The 23052-nt window shown below is 39.5% G+C and overlaps 1 protein-coding gene across 4 annotated transcripts in view; it reads right to left on the reverse strand.

Annotated features, from left to right (window-relative positions):
- Positions 1 to 23052, reverse strand: part of PLD5 (phospholipase D family member 5) — a 417084-nt gene that overhangs the window by 246060 nt on the left and 147972 nt on the right. For 3 of the 4 annotated variants that reach the window (XM_019422935.2, XM_019422950.2, XM_019422942.2), the window contains exon 2: positions 2622 to 2758. In XM_019422935.2, the coding sequence (XP_019278480.1) occupies positions 2622 to 2758 (137 nt within the window). Of the gene's footprint in view, positions 1 to 2614; positions 2759 to 23052 lie in introns of those variants that run through there. The other variant, XM_019422968.2, reaches the window with a different exon arrangement.

Raw genomic sequence — 23052 nt, forward strand, 5'->3', positions numbered from 1 at the left:
AAGACTACACTTAGAATAAAGCAGATTCAGGAGAAGTGAGGATGTGGGAGGAATAGGAAGTTGGTGTGAAGAGAGAAGGGGGTTTTACCACCGTGGAAGGGAAGGAGAGGGGAGTATTTACATATTGCTTGTTATGAGTTTCCTGCTGCTTTCTTGTGGGGTATGCAATTTACCAATAAAGCTTCGTGAGACAGATTTCTTTTAATCTACCACTTTTAAGAGAAACAATTCTAAAATATCCTTCATAACCCACCAGGAGGGAGTGGAGGCCAAGGCCTAGGGTCCCTTCTTTTACCGTGCCAGGCTACGCCCCAAGTCCTCTCTGTAGCAACAAAGCCACAACTGTCTCATTATTAACTGCATTGCAGCTCCTCCTTCACGCCTGCCATGTGCTGTAAATGGGTATTGAATGAAATAATGAAACTAATTTCTTGTCCAAATTTACAGAGTTAGTAAGTGCTATAATGTAGATCCGAATCCAGATCTTTCTGATTTCAAAGTCTACGGCTGTTCACTGCATTAGGCTTACTTGGAAGTATAATGTGAAACGGACATTAGATTTATTGACTTGAGGTGGTAAAAACAGCAGGCTAGGGTCTTGGGAAGTTAATTTTAGTTATGAAGTACAATGGCGAGAGATGGAACTGATGGTTGGGAGGTTGTTAGGCATGGACGAGAGAAGGTGGAAAGTGCCAGAATTAGCAGGTGATGTTACCTCTGGATAAGGAGGGAGCAGATTATGTGAGAAAGTTCCATCATGTTAAAATGAGAACTACCGAGAATGGACGGTGGGGCCATGGGTTGTCTGGAGACTGGGGCATACCAGAAACACCTACTGAATGGCTAAGAATGCAGGAGAAACACAAACAGGGGCCAAGACTGCAGAAGAGAGGGAGATTGGAGGGGCTGCATGTTCTAGAAAACCTGGCTCCGGGAGGTGGAACCCAGTAACCAGCCAGTGATTCCACTACCAAGGGGAAAGGCAGCCGGGAATGGTGGGTAATTGGAAGCACATGTTCCAGATTGAGGGTGAAGCAGCGTTGAGTCATTAGGATTTAATTATTGATTTAAATGGAAGCAGTCAGCAGACCCAAATTCCACCTGTCTGAGTTTAAAGTAAAAACTGGATCAAAGTATAGCTTCTCACAAGTGAAAAGAGGAATAGTTGTAAGGCTCCCTCGTTTTTTTTTGTTGAAAATCACAAATACCTGGTAACGTGTGTTAAAAGGTCCTGCATATTTGGTCTCACAGAAGTTGGTATAGTTTGACCTTTATAAAGTTGCTTTCTGGGTGCTGGGGTTGGCCATGTGAAGTACCCAGCACACTTTATCACCAAGTGAGGTGAGAGGGGTCAGAGTCAATCCACGGACTAAGATGAGTCACTGGCCCCTCATCCACGGATGTTTCTATCTGTCGCATAATGGGGTTCTCAGAAGGTACCAATGCAGGAGTATTCAGGAGGAAGACGGTGACAATCTACTGTCATTCTATCACTTCAATTATAATCCCAACACAATTTTTCTCCCAAATCAAGTCTGGGAAGTAAATACATTTAGGAGCCCCTTCCCAACAAGTTAGAATAAATCTAAAATGTATGTTCATTTCTCTTTTGTATCCTTTGTTCTGTATAGAATGTTGCTGTCTGGTAACTAGACTGTAATGTACCATGGGTTAAAAAAAAACCAAAACTTCAATTGTCTTATCCAGACACTTTTTGTGTCTTACATTCAACCCGCAAGGAAAAATATCCAAGATAAAAACTCATGTACACATTACCAAGTTGCTGTTGATCTTAAGCCAGAAAAGAGGGGCACTTAGACTAATGCTTGCCACAGGGAAAAATTACAATTAAAATTCATTTATAACCTCTAGTTTATACTAACGATTGTAGTTGTGTGCCCTAACTTCAGCTCTGCAGTAACGTGTAATAAATATAGACTCCTTATCTATCTCCCCACCAACCTTGACACTTTCCTACACCCTCTCCATGACCTAAAATTTAAAAAGTAGCAGCTTACGAACAGTTGGATGAGATTTATGGGGATAAAAACCATGCTCTGAAGGCTCTGCCGGTCAGGGATGACCCCAAAGAAATGTTATTTAAGGTAACTGAAGAGACATAATACATACATAGAGACAGATTGAGGAGATGTCTGTCTTCTTATAGGACACCCTGATTTATTTAACCCCAAAGTTTAAGTTGGAATTTTTCCTGAGATGGGTGCTTTTTTAGCTTTCATTTGATGTGACAGCTAGCATGGTGCCCTTTGTCCATTTGGGGCACTCATTTTTTCCAGGCTTATCACGAAACAAACCAAAACCTCATAGAGAGGGGTCTCCAGAAATGCAGACTGTACAAAATTTCACCTTGTCAACCATCCCTCCCTACAGAGTATGTCCAAACTGTATAGAACTGTAATTGAATGAAATCATGGCTCACGTTCATTCCCTTGGTCTAAAAGTAAGAGCATCGGCTGGACAGACTCCTGCCTCAGCTTCAGCCCAAGGGGGGGGGATGATGGATGATCACATGTGTTTCTAATTTTCTCTTCACTGTCTAGGGTTCTCTTTGGCTTTCCTGCCCACCCCCTAAAAGAGAAGTTTTGTTTGTTACCTCTTACCGACATTTATTTTGACAATTTTTTTCTGAGAGACCATCCTCATCCTCTCCCATGATGTCCACGGCAGAAAATATCAACGCGACAAGAATGGCAAAGCAGCATACCAGGGCGAAGATCACAATGCATTTCTGCTGGGACTGTCAAGAAAGAGAAGATAAAGAAAAGTGAGAAGCAGCTTTCCCTTAGAAAAGTCGGGAACTGATGGCTTTTCAAAATCCTTTGGGAAACAATTACTTCCGTCACTGCCAGCGGAGGGCTGCCCTCCAAGTGCAATCTTGATGTTCATTCCCAAACACAGCCTTCAAGCCCCACTAAGTATCTTAGAACAGCTAAAGAATTCGAGTGCTGTATCGAGACTTCTGAACAAGTTCTCTCTTCCCCTTTCTGATCAAAAGCAGTCCAGGAGATCTGGAGACCTTCTACAAGATCTCCTACAGAGAGCACGACAAGGCCCATTAGCGCAAATTAAAAATGAAACACAGGTGGTTCGATAATTACTCCCCGTCTCCTGTTACTACCAGCACCTTCCAAACTCTGTGCAAAGTGCCCTCAAACCCTGTATCCCCTGGCTTTCCCAACCTCCTCTTGCTCTAAGACCTTTATTATGATGGCTTCAGGACAGATGCCCCTGGCAGGCCAGGATGAGTTCTGCAGCTTGATCAGAAATGAGATCTATCAGATGCCAGCCTTTGGGTCATTCAACTGACATAGTTCATTTCAAAATACTGAACGCAATCATAACCAACATTCACACTCTTGATACAATTTTCACTTAGAAACAGAAGCTGAAGGTCCAGCCACTCAGGTCCTTATCTTTGGGCCAAGTGTTGTATTCTGAGACATCCCTGTCTCCAGGGGTTCATGGCCATATGTGGCAGAAGACAGGGCCGCGGTCACTGGTCAGCAGCCATGGCCACCAGAACAAATAATTTTGCCTGGGTTCTATTTATTAGATAAATCTGGATGGGGAAGGGAAAGAACAATTTTTAAGTATTCCCAAAGCTTTTAGGGATTATGTACAGGAGGGGAAAGAGTGATCACTGGCCAGACAGCCAGGAATAACTCGGTTAGTGATGAGATACATATATGTGTACAAACACGCACACACAACTTCAGAGCTCTGCTGAAACCAGCTGGCTTTGCCTCTCCTTCCATCTCCCTGACATTTATCCCTAAAGCCACAGGATCTCCAAAGAACCAAGACGCCTCCCCCCAAGCTCAGGGTCCAGAGTGTCCAGGGACAGCCTCTAATTACAGATTCTAGAGAAAGGTGCTGTTAAGGATACAGGTGCTCCTGTGACCAGGTGCTATCAGCTCAGATGGTTGTTTCCTTAAGGAGTCTTTGTGTTCTGCTTTCCCTCAGGTCTCCCCTTCCAAGAGAAGCTTGTTCCAAATCCCGTCCTGCCTGTCACTGTGTGCTTCTCTTACTCTCTGCTGAGGGAGGAAAGTGAGGGAAACCTCAAGGGAGACACAACCATTGTTCTTTTCCTCTAGGTTCCCCTGATATCTTTAAGACAGGGATATGTTTTATCATATCCAAGCAACCCAAGCAACCGGCACAGGGCTCAGCAAATGGAAGGTGCCCAAGAAATAATTACCACATAAACAAAGTGAATGGATGAAATGAAAGTTACAAGGGCGTACATCTGAAGATGCAGAACCAATTAGTTTGGTTCCATATTTTGATGATGTGAATCTGACAACCTGTCCTTTTCCACTCTCTGCTTGGTTGGATGCAAATAGCCAGGCTGCATTTACTGACTATATAAAAGTCTGCAGGGGCACCTGGGTGGCTCAGTTGGTCAAGCATCTGACTCTTGATTTCGGCTTGGGTCATGATCTCACAGTTGTGAGATTGAGCCCAATGTCGGGCTCCTCAACCAACACAGACACCCCAATTTTATTTATTTTAATGATATTTATTAGTTGTATAACCAGAAAATGTTTGCTGTTAACTATTAATTATTTTCAAAATATCATATAAAAAATAAATAAATCACACCCAGTCCCACTCAGACAAAATCGCCATTATCATTTTGGTCTTCTTCTTTCCTGTGTACTATCTATACCAATCTACCAATCTGAAAATACTGGTATTTTCTACATATAGTTTTGCATTCTGCTTTTTGCACTTGATCATGCTTGAACATCATTAAATATTCTTTTAAAGTATGGTTTTAAACTGCTGCATGACACTCATTGCATGAATAGGTCATTGTCCCCTTTACTCCAAGAAATGTTTTTTTTTTCTTTTTCCTTTCTTTTTTTTTTTTTTTTAATCTAATTTATTGTCAAGTTAGCTACATACAGTGTATACAGTGTGCTCTTGGCTTTGGGAGTAGATTCCCATGATTCATTACTTACATACAACACCCAGTGCTTATCCCAGCAAGTGCCCTCCTTAATGCCCATCACCCATTTCCCACTTCCCTGCCCCCCCCCATCAACCCTCAGTTTGTTCTTTGTGGGTTTTGTGTTTTTTTGCATAATTAGCATTTATTTCATTATGGGTTTAATGTCTTTCACTAGTCTATAAGATTCTTGAAGTCAGAGACGTGTCTTTATCCCCCCCCCCCCCCCCGGAGTCTTCTTTTTTTAATTTAATTTAATTTTTTAATTTACATCCAAGTTAGCATATAGTGCAACAATGATTTCAGGAGTAAATTCCTTAATGCCTTTTACCCATTTAGCCCATTCTCCCCTCCCACTACCCCTCCAATAACCCTCTGTTTGTTCTCCATATTTAAGAGTCTCTTATGTTTTGTCCCCCTCCCTGTTTTTATATTATTTTTGCTTCCCTTCCCTTGTGTTCATCCGTTCTGTGTCTTAAAGTCCTCATATGAATGAAGTCATATGATATTTGTCTTTCTCTGGCTAATTTACTTAGCATAATACCCTTTAGTTCCATTCACGTAGTTGCAAATGGCAAGATTTCATTCTTTTTAATTGCCAAGTAATACTCCATTGCATATATACCACATCTTCTTTATCCATTCACCCATCGATGAACATTTTGGCTCTTTCCATACTTTGGCTATTGTTGATAATGCTGCTACAAACATTGGGGGGCATGTGCCCTTTCGAAACAGCATACCCATATCCCTTGGATAAATACCTAGTAGTACGATTGCTGGGTCATAGGGTAGTTCTACTTATAATTTTTTGAGGAACTTCCATACTGTTTTCCAGAGTGGCTGTACCAATTTGCATTCCCAATAGAAACCTTTTTTTTAAGCCACTCATTTTACAACACAAAAAATTATTTAAAATTTTTCTCATTTTATCCTATTTTCCTATAGATTATAAACAACAAACAAAAAGCTTTTAGAGGGGTTTAAAGAAATGCAGTGATAGCACATTACTCTAGAAGAGACTCTAACCTAGGACAATATAATTTAAAAAAATTTTTTTTAATGTTTACTTATTTTTGAGAGACAGAGATAGAGCATGAGTGGGGAAAGGGCAGAGAGAGAGGGAGACACAGAATCCCGAGCAGGCTCCAGGCTCTGAGCTGTCCGCGTAGAGCCTGATGCGGTGCTCGAACTCATGAACTGTGAGATCATGACCTGAGCAGAAGTCAGAAGCTTAACCGACTGAGCCACCCAGGCTCCCCTAGGCAATATAATTAAACATTATCTCAAAAAGAATCCTGAAGAGAGCAGCATAAATATACCATGTCAGGTATATTAGTGGGTACCCAATGAATAAAGCTAGTGACATTAATATGAAATGATCCACCCACAACAATATTTATTTGTTTCCCTTTATTCTAAATTTTATGATAAAATAGTCAATAAGAGCTCTAATTGGGGTGCTTTGGTGGCTCAATCAGTTAAGTGTCCAGCTTCGGCTCAGGTCATGATCTCACAGTTTGTGAGTTTGAGCCCCACATCAGGCTCTGTGTAGATAGCTCAGAGCCTGGAGCCTACTTCAGATTTTGTGTCTCAATCCTCTCTCTGCCCCTCCCCGACTTGTGCTCTCTGTCTCTCAAAAATAAATAAATGTAAAAAAAAAATGTTTTTAAAGAGCTCTAGTTGATTTGTGTGCTATTGGAAGCACTTTGATGTAATAACCTTCATAGATTTCTATTAACTTCTATTCATTTAATTCTGTATTATCATATTCTGTTAATATCAACAATTGACCTGGCTATTTTCATTTAAATTTGTCAAAGAAGAGAAATTCAGACTCTAATATTCATGTTTAAATGTCTCCTTGAAAGAATGTACTATCACAATATAACTTCAGACCACTACTTTCTTTAGTCTCTTTTCTTTTCAACCTCATGAAAAGTGAAAGATTCTGTTCCAATGACAGCACTAGAGCCTCACAAATGAGACCAAATTTCAGGTTACCAAGACATTTATTCAATTTCAAATCCTTAACAGACTATTTCAGATCATTCAGGAATCAATTTGAAACATACTTTTTTGTTTTTATTGAATAGAACCAAAGAATGCAAAGTTTTAAGGAGAACCCATTAGGATGATTACAATCTAAACTTCACTATTGAGCTCAACCAATTAAAAGAAAACAAAACTTGAAATGCTATTATCTAACATCAATCTGTACTTTTCACTGGAGTTTTTACTGAAAACAGTTTTGAAAAGAATTGCCTGCTTGGTCAAGACATATATCTAATTATGCTAACACTGAAAATATTTAATTATCATATCCTTATCAAATACATTTTAATACAGAAAAAGAGATGTATGACCTCTAAATGGGAAAGAGTATTAAATCTGAAACTTAGAAGGACTACATATCCAAACTTGGGGTTTTATACCATTTGATAAATTCTTAAAAAGAATTTGCACCCATGTACCTAAAGGCAAAATGTGAATTTGCAAAAATTAACCATAAATTAAAATTGTTCATATTATCTTTCATTTATTTACCATACAGTTTTTTTTAAACAAAATCATAGTGAAGTCTTAAAAATAGCTATTTTTATGTGTGCAGCTTTCAGTACCCACAGAGCTGCAAGTTAAATTATTCTCCTTGCGAGGGGCACCTAAGTGGCTTAGTCAGTTAAGTGGCTGACTCTTAATTTTGACTCAGGTCATGATCTCATAGTTCTTGAGATGGAGCACCACACTGGGCTCTGCACTGATCATGGAGCCTGCTTGAGATTCTCTCTCTCCTTCTGCCCCTCCCCTGCTCATGTGCATATGTGTTTGTTCTCTCTCTCTCTCTCTCTCTCTCTCAATATACAGAAACAAAAAAAAATGTTCTTCACGTGAAAGATTGAAATTATGACTCAAAGACATCGGGTTATTGAATTGTCCAATGTGACCCAACCAATTGGAGACAGTCCAGGGATTTAATTTAGGTGTCTAAATCTGAAGTCTCTAGATCTTTTTCCTTTTCTGGTTTTCTTTGCTTGACTTAATTTTCTACTTAATTTTAGCTATGATTATTTTATTATTTTTATTATTGGTTTTTAGTTAACCAATCCCCACATGGCCCATTAATGTAGAAATGAATGTTGAACATTTGACTCCAAGCTGTGGAGACAGGGCCTTTAGAACTTTCCTATGATTCTAAATGGTTCCTGTCTTGAGTTCTCAGAGACATGTTCTCAGAAAAAAGTAGGCGACCTAGAAGAATCATAGTAATCTTAGCTGATGACTTATCAATCTCCTGAATAATGGTCACATTCTAGAACCACAGTAGAAAATCTAGACTATAGATTGATTAAGGGATTTGCTTTGAAAATCAGAATTATCACTTCACTTTCCACATACACTTTGATGTACCTTGGGGTTCTGTTTTAGAACTTTTCTCTTCTTGTTCTGTATCCCCTCCCTGAGAGAGTCTAATTTACTCCCAAGTCTTCACTGGCTATATATACACTGATAACTCCTAAGAGTGTATCACCAGCTCAGAGTACTTGCTGAGTACCAGACCCAAACTGAATGAGTTTCCCGGTAGTAGTCTACCAATCTCTCCACACTAAGACAAAGTTGGGATTTTAGAAAGTTCAAGTTAGCTACATTTGACAGAACGAGTAGTAGAGACAGGAGGTCTTTATAGGGAGAGAACTGTGGAGATCTTTAGAAAGTCTCCCTGAGTCCAAAGTTAAGTATTGCTATAAGTATTTGTATATAAGGAATTTACCTAAGGCCTGGGAAAGAACCACCTGAATGAAGTAGATGAAATAATCCCTAACGAAATACACAGGGCCAGGAAGGGTTGGTGTTCTCACTATCCAGAATGGAAAAATCTCATAATACATGGGGCATCAAGTAATTAGGAGGATATTATATCTTGAAAATGGAAATGGGAAAAATTAGCCCTAGACTCAAGGCTGATCTCCCACCTAAAAAAGCATAAAAACAATCCTTAAAAACCCAACTGTTCACTAGGAACCATATCTAAGAGAAAACCTTGAGAATATTTTAAAATATGTCTTAATATCCACCAAACAGCAAAATCAAAATTACAATGCCTAGCATCCAGTAAAAAATGACCATACATGCAAAGAAACAGAAAACCACACCCCCAAATGAGGAGAAAATTCAGTCAAATAAATCAACTCAGAAAGGACACAGGTGATTGAATTAGTAGACACAGATATTAAAACAAATAGGATTACTATATTTCATATGTTCAAGAAAATAAGTATTTTAAAAAAGAGATAAAGAAAATATAACAAAAAGCACACATCAAAATTTCTGGGGATGGGAAATACACTGAATGGGTTAGAAGCAGATTAGACACAACATAAAAACAGTTTAATGAACTCTATGAAAACACAGAGAAAAAACCAAAAACTTGGCCAGTGTATGAGACAAGTCAAGAAGCCTAATATACATGTTCATGGAGTTTCCAAAAAAGAGGAAGGTACAAAAATATTTGAAAAATATAATTGCCAAAAATTATTCCAATTTGTTGAAGATGTAATAGTCAAAGTCACTTCAGAATGATAAAGGGATAAATTCACCAAAAAGACATAACAATAATAAACCTTTATGCACCTAAGAAAAGAGCTTCAAAATGTATAAAGCAAAGGCTAACAGAATTGTAAGGAGAAATCAATAAATCCCCAGCTATTCAGTGACATCAAAACCCTTCTCTTATTAATGGACAGAATAAGTAGACAAGGAAGAATTTTAAACCAAATGAAAATAAAAATACAATAAATGAAAATGCATGAGATGCAGCAAAATAAATGTTTCAGGGAAATATGTAGCACTAAATGTATATTTAGAAAATAAATAAGGTCTTAAATGATCTAAAGTCCTACCTTAATATAGAAAGAAAAAAAGACTAAGTTAAACTCAAAATAGGCAGAGGAATGAAGCAGAACTCGATGAAAAAGAAAACAGAAAAGCAATAAAAAAAAAAATCAATGAAACCAAAGTCTGGTTTTTTGAAAAGATCAATAAAGTTGGTACACTCTAGCTATACATATAAGAAAAAAGAAAAGACACAAACTGCAAATATCTCTATGAGAGACAGTCATCACTACAGATAATACTGAAAACAAAAGGCTAATAAGGGAATATTATGAATAAATTCATGCCAAGAATTTCAGTGTAGATAAAATGGACAAGTTTTTGCAAGATAAAAATTACTAAAGTTCACTCAAGAAGAAATAGGTAACCTGAATATACCTTTGCATCAATTAAAGAAAATGAATTTTTAGGGAAAAACCTTCCCACAGAGAAAAGCCACGGCTTATCAGGCATCATTAATAAATGATGCCATCTGAGAAATAAGTAATAATATTAACACACACACAAGAAAAAAAAAAGAGAGGGAAAAAAACCTCCCAATTCATTCTATGATATCAGCATTACCCGGATATAGAAGTCAGACAAAGACTTAAAAAAATGTTTTCTCCTGCTGTTTAATAATGCACTATCTAGAAACCAAGACACTACATTCATTTAGCAGGGATTTAATGTTTACCCTGTGCAAAAAAAAAAAAAAAAAAAAAAAAAAAAAAAAAAGTGCAGGGGTCAGCAATGGCCATAACCTCTAAAAGGGAGAAAAATATCTCATTTTTCTTCCCCAGATTACTTGTAAAAACTGCAAAAGATCTCTGTTACCTCACCTTGCCTTTAATTAAAAGATGAATCATCAGCTATACAATCTGTTTATTTTTTCAAGCCTTGCTAGAGTTCTCCCAATAGCACTTAAAGGTGTTGCTGTTTTAGGAAATTCTCAGTATTTTTCCAGAACAATAATGGTAAGTTATTTCTGCAGCAACCTAGATTATTCTTTCCCTTTTAAATACATGCAAATTTATTGTTCAACCATGCATTTGTTAATTTTCTACCTTTTGGTCTCTTTCACTAAGCTGAGCTCCTTGAATTCAAGGACCCTGCCTAGATCCATAATACCTGGCAGACATGTTCAATAAATATGTGTTGAATGAGTGATAAGTGAATAAAGGGGGAAAATGGCAAGGGCTACAAAATCAAAATGATGATTTTTGTGTCTTACAACCCTGGTTATTTATTTCCTACTCACATGCTTTTCCATTGGTTCCCATCACAGAAGCACATTTATTTGTAAAATAAAACATGCAAAAAATTAAATACTATAAGCTCAAAATTAGCCTAACAAAGGGGATAACATGCAGAACAAAGGGCATCTTTTCCAAAACAGCAGGACAGAGAATAAAAATTCAAGTTTGCATCAACTGAATACAGGAAACTACTCCCCATCTTATACAAAATTATTAAAGATGATAAGCAGACGTCTTGTAATAATAATAATACTATAATGGTGCTTGGCAAATAAAAAGCACCACCAATGAATGAGAAATTTTAAAGATTTACTATAAATTAGATAAACCAAAGAGATCCAAAACCCAAGACACCCAAAGGAAACCACAAACTTCTATAAAGGAGAACTCCAAGTATAGAGGTACCACAGAAGGAACTGGAAGAAACTTTGGAAGGGCTGACAGTGATTAGTTAGGATGTTTCAGAGCAGGTTGGCCAGTCAACCCTTCCCACTACTCCTTTCTTCTACCCTCTTGCACTGAGCACCACACAACAGAAGTGTCACCCAATAGGGCAATTCCCTCAGAGAGCTAAGAAACCCCAGAGGAAACTACCAGCATATGCATATGCAGCCTCTCCTGTAAAACCTGGAGACAAACCACTGTGCTCAACCATCACCCACAGACATGCAAAATAGGAACTGCCAAGCATAGAGGTAGATGGAAATTTAAAAGTCTTCAAGAGTTTGAGGAAAATCAAAACCATGAAAGAGGTACTTAATGCAACCAAGGCAAAAAAATCTGCGTAAAATAAAGCAACCAAATGACACAGCTGAGACTTTAAAAGTAAGAATAACTCAAGTTTTCAGAAGATGAGAGAAGTTGCACCCTTGAACATCAAGAGAGATTATCATGAAAGATTAGCAAATAGAGATCTTGAAAATGATAAACCTCAGGAGATGGGCTCAAAATAGACACTGGTTAAGAGCAAATTCACACACACATAATTAAGCCAAAAGATTCTTCCACAATGCAAAACAAAAGAACAGAATCCTAACACCTACTGGAGAAAACCCAAGAGACACAGAGGACCAAGCTAGAAAACCAGTATCTATCAGATCCCTGTTCCTAAATGAAAGAAGAGTGAGAACACAGACTCTAAATAATCAAAGAAACAGAGAAAGAAAAAACTTCAATAGCTAAAAGTATATGACTTCCAAATAAGTACACTTGTTTTACACCTGAGTTTGGCAACAGTTCAAAAGATTGATAATTCTACTTGGCAAGGATTGGGGAAATGAGTGTGGATCTAAGAAAAATCTGGCATAGCCTGTTAAGATGGCAATTTGGCGTTTTTATCAGGATCTCTATCCAAATTTTATTTTATTTATATTAAAAAAATTTTAATGTTTATTTATTTTTCAGAGACGGAGAGAGACAGAGCACGAGCAGAGGTGGGGCAGAGAGAGAGGGAGACACAGAATCTGAAGCAGACTCCAGCCTCTGAGCTGTCAGCACAGAGCCCAATGTGGGGCTCGAACCCAAGAACCATGAGATCATGACCTGAGCCAAAGTTGGACATTTAACTGACTGAGCCACCCAGGTGCCTCTCTATCTGATTTTTAAATGTGTATATCTTTTGGCTCCTAAATTTCACTTCCAACACTCAATCTTATGGAAATGTTTACTCATGTGCACAAAGATATAAGACCAAGGACAACACTGCAGTATCATTTGTGGGAGGAAAAAAGCTAGGAAAAATGATCTATCCATAAATAGAGGAATTGAAAAAGTAAAAAAAAAACAGTCATTATGCAGAATATTGTGGCCACTAAAATGTACAATTGTTTGTAAATGAAGGGGGAGACTCAGTGGAGTCCCACAAAACTCTTGAAGGTCATCTGTCCAGAGGGGAGAGGTTTTGTGAGGTTGGATGGATTGCAGTGTTTAAGGTGTTCATGGCTTACTCTGTATCTTTCGGTATCATTTAGGTATTTTATATGAGCCCTGATCTGGGGCACCTGGGTGGCTCAGTCGGTTGGGTGTCCGACTTCAGCTCAGGTCATGACAGCACAGCTCATGAGTTCAAGCCCTGCCTCGGGCTCTGTGCTGACAGCTCAGAGCCTGGAGCCTGCTTCGGATTCTGTGTCTTCCTCTCTCTTTCTACCCTCCTCCACTCATGCTCTGTCTCTCTCTGTCTCAAAAACAAATAAACATTAAAAAAAATTTTATATGAGCCCTGATCTGAATCATCTCTTACAACAATGAATAAGAAAGCTGTCCATTCTTGGACTATGTCCACCTCACAGCAAATTATTCCTCCTTAGCTTCGTTTTCCTAAGACACAACTGAGCATCATCAGCCACCATGAGTAGCCTACATTTATTCGAGCCCTCCATATTATCAAGCAGAGAATAGATACAATCCCACGTTTCACAAATTGCAGAGGATAATGGGACAATTCCAGAGAATATTTGAACATTGAGAATACCCGGAGACTATCTAGTTCAACTCTTCATTTTATCATTTTCCAGGTAAGAAAATGCTAGAAATAAGATGCTATGAATCAATGTGCCCTCTTTTTGCTGCCAGCGTTTGGTTGATTGAATGACAGAGCAGCAAACAAAGAGAACATTAGAGTTTGCAAAAGACAAGTGACACAAATAAGGCACTGTGGGATTGTGATTTGAGGGCAGGCACACCAGGTACGTCTCACAGGGGTGAGCGGCAGGAGGCCTCTGAGAAGTCAGCGAACTGCTTCCAGGCCTTTCCTCCTGCCAGCAGTTGCTGGTGGCATTAGAGAAGAGAAGCAAAACGTGTTTAATTGAATTTAAAAATTTGTAGGGAGGGGTGCCTGGGTGGCTCAGTCAGTTAAGCTTCAGACTTCACCTCAGGTCATGATCTTACGGTTCGTGAGTTCAAGCCCTGCGTTGGGCTCTGTGCTGACAGCTCAGAGCCTGGAGCCTTTTTCAGATTCTGTGTCTCCCTCTCTCTCTTCCCCTCTCCCACTCGTGCTCTCTCTCTCTCTCTCAAAAATAAATAAACACTAAAATTTTTTCAATAAATAAAAATAAGCAGGGAAACTGTAACATGTGTTATACATTCTCCTAACACTAGCGATTCAGAACTGGGCTCTTAAGGGGTCTCTGCCCTTAAGCATCTCACCTTTCAGGTCTGGCAGGGGTGTGTGTGTTGCAGAGGATGGATGGTGAAGGACAACACAGTGTGATGCATGCTGTTACAATGGTACTGAGACCAGGATAGTGACTCCTTCATAGGACAGTTCCCTAGGAGCAGGCTGATCCTGGTGCCACCATGCCCCCCGCCATGCATACCTAATTCTTGAAATGGGGAATCCAAGGTTTCCTCTGGACTCACCATAAAGCGAAATGAATTATTCGGAACAGTAGTGAGTGAACAAGAACACATTGTCAAAGTCAATATGGAGCAGCCAACAGGTACCAGCAGAAACGTTGTATTTTTGTGCTGTCTGTGTTTGCCTCCATGACAGATAAAGATGAATGAAAAATGACAACCAATTGCCAGCTGGTCTCTGAAAAGCCAAGGGCTGTTTTGGAGACCTGTATTCTACACTGCGCTTTTAACAAGCTGAAAAAAAGCTTGAATCTTTCAATATATCGAAATAAGCCCAAGCCCTTCCAACTTACCACAATAGAAGATTTATTGTGAAGACCCCTGGTTAAGATTGTTTTATGTCTCTTGTCTAAATTATTTGTTTCCTGATCACTGTAAAGGATGATACTTCATCCAGCTAGGGGAAAACACCACGGTGGACAAAACTCAACAATTCTTTACTTTAAGCAAATTAAAAAGCAAAGAAAAGTCGGGATGGACTTTGGGTATAACAGTGACAAGATTTATCTTTGGTATTGCTAGTGTGTAGTTTTCCGTTTATTTGAAAAAAGAACACATACACACATGCACGCACAAGTCGCACACATCTATAAAAGGTGTGGTTAGGGAAGTTTATATAGTAGGAGCAGAAGGGAACTTAAAGCCATCTAACCTGCCCAGTCACTCAGTGCAAGGATCTCACCTCAGCACCACTAACCTACAGCAACATCCTCTTCTGCTTGGTCACTTGGAGCTAGCAAAAGCTCACTACTTGATGAATCACCACTGATTTTTTTAAAGTCCTTATTTACATGGGAAGACATCTGAAGAAAAGAAGCCTATCTTGAATCACCATGACTGAGCACGCACCCAGATGGCCCCTTCCCTTCTGACCCGGTTCCTAACTCCCTTGTGGCTCTTCTTCCTGTCCCCCTCCCGTCCCCTATCTCTATCCTCCTTTGTTTTTCCCTTTTTGGACCTCCTTCCATCCTTTACCCCCTCACTGCCTCCCAACGCTGCCGCTGTTTCTGCTCTGCCGCAAACCTGCTAGTGCTCCCTGCATCCCAATGTCCTCCTGGTCCTCTGCCCTCACTCCCAACCACTTCCACGCCTGAGTGGGCTCTTCCCCCAGAAAATCCATCTGTCCTGACTGCAAAGGGTCCACTACACACAAATGATAATGACCCCAGGCAATGGATGAAGAAATGCAATTTTATAATACAGGCAAGTGAGGTCACTAGTAGCAGAAGGGGGAAGGGGTGGAAGTGAAGCATTTCAGTAGATATTTTAACAGAATTCAAACCTTATCTCATTAACAGCATTTAGGACAAATGCAGCCTACTGTTTTTATATGTGCCAACATCCCCCTTCTCCTCACCATTAACTTATTTATCAACCCCCTTCTTCAAAGACTCAGGTAGAGAAGCTCAAAACAAGCCATGCCCATGGAGGGACATTGCTTTGGGGGCGGGCGGGATACAAGAACATTGGAGCAAAGCACCATGCTGAGCCAAAAAGCAGTCACCCCCTGCAAGGACAGTGCCCTTGACCGTGGTCTCAGGCTGAGAGGGAGCTGAGCGGAGTCACTGCCAGGCCACTCGTCAATCTTCACTGGGCTCATTGATAGTGACTGCTCTTCAGTCCCTCATGCCTTCCCACCACCACATACTTAGCACTCTTTTGAAAGCAAAACCACCTTCCAGACTCCTAAGCCACAAGATAAATTATTAAAAGATCACCGAACCAGGAAAAGAAGAAGAGTTAAGTACTTTTCATGTTCTTCCTTTCTTTCCTTAGAGCGACGAGCCTTCATTTCTTCATTCATCAGAGAGGTGGCCTGGGTTCTACTTTGTCACCAAGGTTCCATAGATGGGGCAGCAGTAGCTAGCACCTATTTGCATATGGCCTGACAGTTCACAAAGCCACTCTACATACACGTCATTCTGTGCTCTGGCCTTTTCTGATTCTCAATCTCTCTCTCTCTCTCTCTCTCTCTCTCTCTCTCTCTCAGCCTGAGCAATGGAATCTCACCCTCTAGATTGGGGATGCGATCCCAGCCCCAGGACACCTCACACAGGAAGTCTGGTATCTTGAAATACAAGGAATTATAAGAGAATATTATGAAAAATTATAAGCTGGGCAATCTAGAAGAAATGGACAAATTCCTAAAAACATACAAACTACCAAAACTGAAACAGGAAGAAATAGAAAATTTGAACAGATCCATTACTGCAAAGAAATGGAATCAGTAGTCAAAAATCTCCCAACAAACAAAAGTCCAGGATAAGATGGCTTCCCGGGGGAATTCTACCACACATTTAAGAAAGAGTTAATACCTATTCTTCTCAAACTGTTCCAAAAAATAGAAATGAAAGGAAAACATTCAAGTGTATTTTACGAGGCCAGCATTACCTTGATTCCAAAACCAGACCAAGACCCCACAAAAAAGCAGAATTATATGCCAGTATCCCTGATGAACATGGATGCAAAAATTCTCATCAAGATACTAGCCAAATGAATCCAACAGTACATGAAAACGATTATTCACTATGATCAAGTGGGATTTATTCCTGGGATGCAGGGCTGGTTCAATATTCACAAATCAATCAACATGAAACAACACATTAATAATAAAAAAAAAAAGGATAAGAACCATTTGATCCTCTCAATAGATGCAGAAAAAGCACTTGACAAAATATAGCATCTATTATTGATAAAAAATAAAACCCTCAACAAAGTAGGGACAGATGGAACATACCTCAACATCATAAAGGCCATATATGAAAGACGTACAGCTAATATCATCCTCAATAGGGAATAACTGAGAGCCTTTCTTCTATGATCAGGAACAAGGCAGAGATGTCTACTCTCACCATTACTATTTAACATACTGGAAGTCTTAGCCTCAGGAATCAGACAACAAAAAGAAATAAAAGGCATCCAAATCAGCAAAGAAGTCAAACCTTCACTATTTGCAGACAACATGATATTTTATGTAGAAAATATAAAAGATTCTACCAGAATCTTGCTAGAAGTAATACAAGGATTCAGCAAAGTCACAGGATATAAAATAAACGTATAGAAATCTATTGCATTTCTATACACCAATAATGAAGCAGCAGAAGAGAAATTAAGGAATCAATCTCATTTACAACTGCACCAAAAACCATAAAATACCTAGAAATAAGGTTAACCTAAGAGGTAAAAGATTTGTACACCTAAAACTATAGAACACTATTAAAGAAGTTGAAGACACAAAGAAATGGAAAAACATTCCATGTCCATGGATTGAAAGAACAAATATTGTTAAAATGTCTACACTACTCAAAGCAATCCACACATTTGATGCAATCCCTATCAAAATACCACCAGCATTTTTCACAGAGATAAAATAAACAATCTTAAAATTTGTATGGAACCACAAAAGACCCCAAATAGCCAAAGCAATCCTGAAAAAGAAAAACAAAGCTGGAGGTACCACAATTCCAGACTTCAAGCTATATTACAAAGCTATAATCATCAAGATAGTATGGTACTGGCACAAAAACAGACACATGGATCAATGGAACAGAACAGAAAACCCAGAAATGAGCCCACAACTATATGGTGAACTCATCTTTAACAAAGCAGGAAAGAATATCTAATGGAAAAAAGAAAGTCTCTTCAACAAATGGTGTTGGGAAAACTGGACAGTGACATGCGGAAGAATGAAACTGGACCACTTTCTTACACCACACACAAAAATAAATTCAAGATGGTGGAAAGACCTAAATGTGAGACAGGAAACAGCTCTTTGACCTCGGCCAGAGCAACTTCTTACTAGACACATCACCAGAGGAACGGAAACAAAAGCAAACATAAAATATTGGAACTTCATCAAGATAAAAAGTTTCTGCACAGCGAAGGAAACACTACAAAACTAAAAGGCAAATGATGTATTGGGAGAAGGTATTTGTAAATGACTTAATCTGATAAAGGATTAGTATCCAAAACCTATAAAGAACTTATCAAACTCAACACCCAAAAAACAAATAATGCATTTAAGAAATGGGCAGAAGGCTGGGTAACTTGGGCGGCTCAGTCGGTTAAGTGGCCAACTTGGGCCCAGGTATGGTTTGTGGGTTTGAGCCCCACATCGGGCTCTATGTTGACAGCTTAGAGCTTGGAGCCTGCTTCGGATTCTGTGTGTCTCTCTCTGCCCCTCCCCTACTCATTCTCTGTCTCTTTCTGTCTCTCAAAAATAAATAAATGTTAAAAAATTTTTTTTCAAAAAGAAATGGGCAGAAGGCATGAATAGACATTTTTCCAAAGAAGATATCCAGATGGCTAACAGACACATGAAAACATGCTCAACATCATTCATCATCGGGGAAATACAAATCAGAACCACGAAAAGATACCACCTGACATCTGTCAAATGGCTAAAACACAGGAAACAACAGATGTTGGTGAGGAGAAGGAGATAAGGGAATCCTCTTGAACTGTTGGTGGCAAAACTAGTGCAGCCACTGTGGAAAACAGTATGGAGGTTCTGAAAAAGTTAAAAATAGAACTACCTTGACCCAACAATTGCACTACTAGGTATTTACCCAAGGTATAAAAAAAAAAAAACAGATTCAACGGGGGTACATGCACTCTGGTGTTTATAGCACCATTATCAACAATAGCCAAACTATGAGGAAAGCCCAAATGTCTGCTGACTGATGAATGGATAAAGAAGATGTGGTGTGTGTGTGTGTGTGTGTGTGTGTGTGTGTGTGTGTGTGTGTGTAATGGAATATCACTCAGTCATCAAAAAGAATCTTGCCATTTGCAATGACGTGGATAGAGCTAGAGTGTATTATGCTAAGTGAAATACGTCAATCAGAGAAAGACAAATACCGTGTGATTACAGTCATATGTGGAATTTAAGAAACAAAATAGATGAACATATGGGAAGGAAAAAAAAGAGACAGAGAGGGAAGCAAACCATAAGAGACTCTTAACAATAGAGAACAAACTGAGGGTTGATGGAGGGTGGGGGATGGGCTAAATGGGTGATGGACATCAAGGAGGGCACTTGTTATGATGAGCACTGGGTGTTACATGTAAGTGATTAATCCCTGAATTCTATGCCCGAAACCAATACTGAACCATATGTTAACTAACTAGAATTTAAATAAAAATTTGAAAAGCAAAAAAAATTTTAAGTAAAAAAATTTCTTGCCTCTACCAAAAAAAAAAAAGAGAGAGAGAGAGAGAGAGAGAGAGAGAGAGACTGATACCTTGGGAGGGTGGGAGAGACTTGGTAAATAAACGACTAGATGAATAACTCAACAACAAACAAAATAAATGACATGACTAAAAAATGACTTGGGTAGACATTTCTCCAAAGATGATGACATACAAGTAATACTGAACAACACTAAGGAAACTCAAGTCAAAACCACAGTGAGATAGGACTTCACGCTCATTAGAATGGCTAGTATGCAAAAATGGGGAAAAAAAGTTGTTGACAAGGACGTGGAGAAATCGGAACCCTTGTACATTACTGGTGGTGAGGTAAAATAGTGCAGCCACTGTGGAAAATGGTACAAAAGTTCCTCAAATAATTAAAAATAGAATTCCCATATGATCCAGCAATGCTACTTCTAGGCATATATCCAAAAGAATGGAAAGCAGGGATTCCAGCAGAGATTTATACACTCATGTTCTTAGCAGCATTGTTCACAACAGCCGAGAGGTAGTAGAAACCATCCAAATCAATGGATGAATGCATAAAGAAAATGTTTATGTGAATATACCCAATCATCCATATACATCAATAAAATGGAATATTAGTCAGTCTGAAAAAGGACAGGAATTCTGACATGTGCTATAACATGAATGAACCTCAAAGGCGTTATGCTAAGTGAAGTAAGCCAGTCACAAATGACTAACACTGCATGATTCCATCTATATGAGGTACCTAGGGCAGCCCGATTCATAGGTAGAAAGTAGAACCAGATTGCCAAGAGTAGGGGGGGCAAAAATGGGTATAGAAGTACAGTTTTGCAAGATGGAAAGAGTCCTATGGATAGATGGTGGCCATGGTTGTACATCAATGTGAGTGTACTTAATACCACTGAACTGCACACTTACAAGTGGTGAAAATGGTAAATGTTATTTATGTCTATTTTACCACAATAAAAATTACTTACAAAGAAAAACCTAGCAACCATTAACAACTGCTGAGTTTGGGCACTCTCAGTTTTCCTCCCTACTAGGTCTCTCCCTAAATGGTCCAAAGACCCTCCCTTGGACCCTGGCTCCCACTCAACTGACTCTTGGGTCTTGCACACCTCAGAACCTTTCTTCCACATTCCACGAAGTCAAGACTTGCTGATTTAGATGGCATCCTCTGCTTCTCAGCCTAGGAGACAACTAGCTACATTGATTGGTCCAGCAGAGGGAGATCTGGGGTGAAAAGTCTCACACTCCAGGTAAGAGTAACAAGCACTTCTGTTTTGCCATTTTGTATATAGTTCACTGAGGTCACCCATCTGCACAGGATTCAGCACCCAGATGAAATCTGTGTTCTTACCCATCACCTGCCCAGCCACCCTTCTGATGCCCCCGTGCCAGAACACACTGCGTGCCCTCCCCTTCCCTCTTGGCTCATTCCCCTCTGCATGTACCTGGCTTCAGCTCTCTGTCAATCTCAAATCAATATCAGCTCATTCCCCTATTTCAAGGGATTGTGCAAATAAAGCCATGTGTGTGGGTTTGCACAGGGGATGCACAGATGGGACCACAATCAGCCATTGCTAAAATATCAGGCGCTGATGAAGAGCAGGGGGAGACACATTCCAAGACCCATCACTACAGACACTTAACAGTTGAGCTATAGCAAAGCTCTCTTCATTGCTTGTTTTTGTTCCCTACCTTTTTAAAAGCAACTTTTTTTTTCAATTTTACATCTTAGATCAAATAGAAGCACATCTTATATTCCCTATATTTTGTAGCTGCTATTTCTTCTTCTGACAAGTCTATTTTTTCGCAGTTGCATTATTTCTATGGTAAGTTCAAGGAGGGTGTATGTCCCCATGCACTTTCTATTCCCCTTTCTGTCCATATATTTATGCAAAAGGCCAAGCTCAAAGCCTGAGACCCCTTAATTCTTCCCTGTTTGTTGCCCCAAACACCTGCTTTTATTCCATCACCCAATCTAACCTCATAGTAGATCCATCTTTTCATCAATTCTCAACAAAACATGTAAATAAATCTGCACTAATATATTCATGGATGTTAATAAGGATACACAACACACTTCATTTGTTATCTGTGGCTTTCAGGAAGACCCTTTAGAACACCAGGGCATATTGGAATCTATAGCAAACTGATAGGATGACATTTCTAGGCAAAAGAGGAACAAAAGCTAACATTTACTGATGTTCCTCACTATTCCAAATATGGTGCAGAGTGAAATCTTCATAGGTATTTTAAGATAATACATGAGTCTACTAAGAAATTTCTCGCTCCCAATGGGGATGCCCTCAAGTCCCTGGGAATGTGCTCTTCTCGGCCTCTGGAATTTTCCAGTGGAAAGCCTTCATCTTTTCAGCACCCCTGCATAGCCACTGTCATTGCAACAGGTCAGGTGATGAACAAGAGACGAGAAGTTTGCCCAGAGACCAGCATCTGGTAAGCGGCAGAACTTGAAAGCAAACTAAGACCGCGAGCTGCTCAAACCTCAAGCAAGCAGCAAAACCCTCAGATAATATTTCAAGGGCTCCAAGGAATCTCCTTCATCTCCAAGCCCCTTCCTGGAGTTTTTCTCTCCCTCTCTGCTTTACCCTACCACCCAGGGCCCCACACCAGCCAAGTTCTAAACTGCTTATTTAAGCCCAGCTATTGTTTGAACAATTTTGATCTTTAGTGCTTCATTATCAAGTTTTATCAACTCTGCATGCAAAATACCTTGGGGACCATCCCCTGGGAAATCTTTTAAATCAACCCATTTCTGGCCTTCTGCTATCTGATATGTCGCATTTTTCAATCAAAGTTTTTAATAAAAATCCACTTTCCACCATCATATACGTCCAAGGGCCTGTGTTCCCCTTGCATTGGGGAAGGGGGTGCATTCTATATTTCCATGGATCTGCTCTACTTCCAACACAAATGAAGTGCTATGACCTTGTGATGTGTCAAGTGCTTGCCTGCGTGCAAATGCTTTCCTTTTGTATCAAACTCCAGGTATGCATGGACTGGAGAATGAGCCTCCCCTAGAGGTTACAGTAGGACCAATACTACCTCCTGCCAAAGCTCACTGCTATATATGAATCTGCACAAAAAGAGGGGAAAAAAAAGAACTAAAAAGAATGAGCAAGCACAGTTTTGTCGGCTGCCAAATATGTCAAAAAACAAGACCAGATGTCCTTGGGGATTCTGAAGATGGTCATCCCTTTTTTTTCTCTCTCTGCTGTGTGACTGTCTTAAAATGTACCTGGGATTTGTTTTTGTCAGGTGTGGTAAGGTGACAGACAAGGTTACAACTGCCTTCAAAGAAGAGTTTATTACTTGAAATTCCCAAGAGGAGGGGACATGCAGGGCCACATGCAGGGCCACATGGGGAAGTACCAGGGTCATTCGGGTCACAGG

Source organism: Panthera pardus, unplaced genomic scaffold, assembly GCF_024362965.1.
Source record: "Panthera pardus isolate Hobbes unplaced genomic scaffold, ASM2436296v1 HiC_scaffold_21, whole genome shotgun sequence".
NCBI lineage: Eukaryota > Metazoa > Chordata > Mammalia > Carnivora > Felidae > Panthera > Panthera pardus.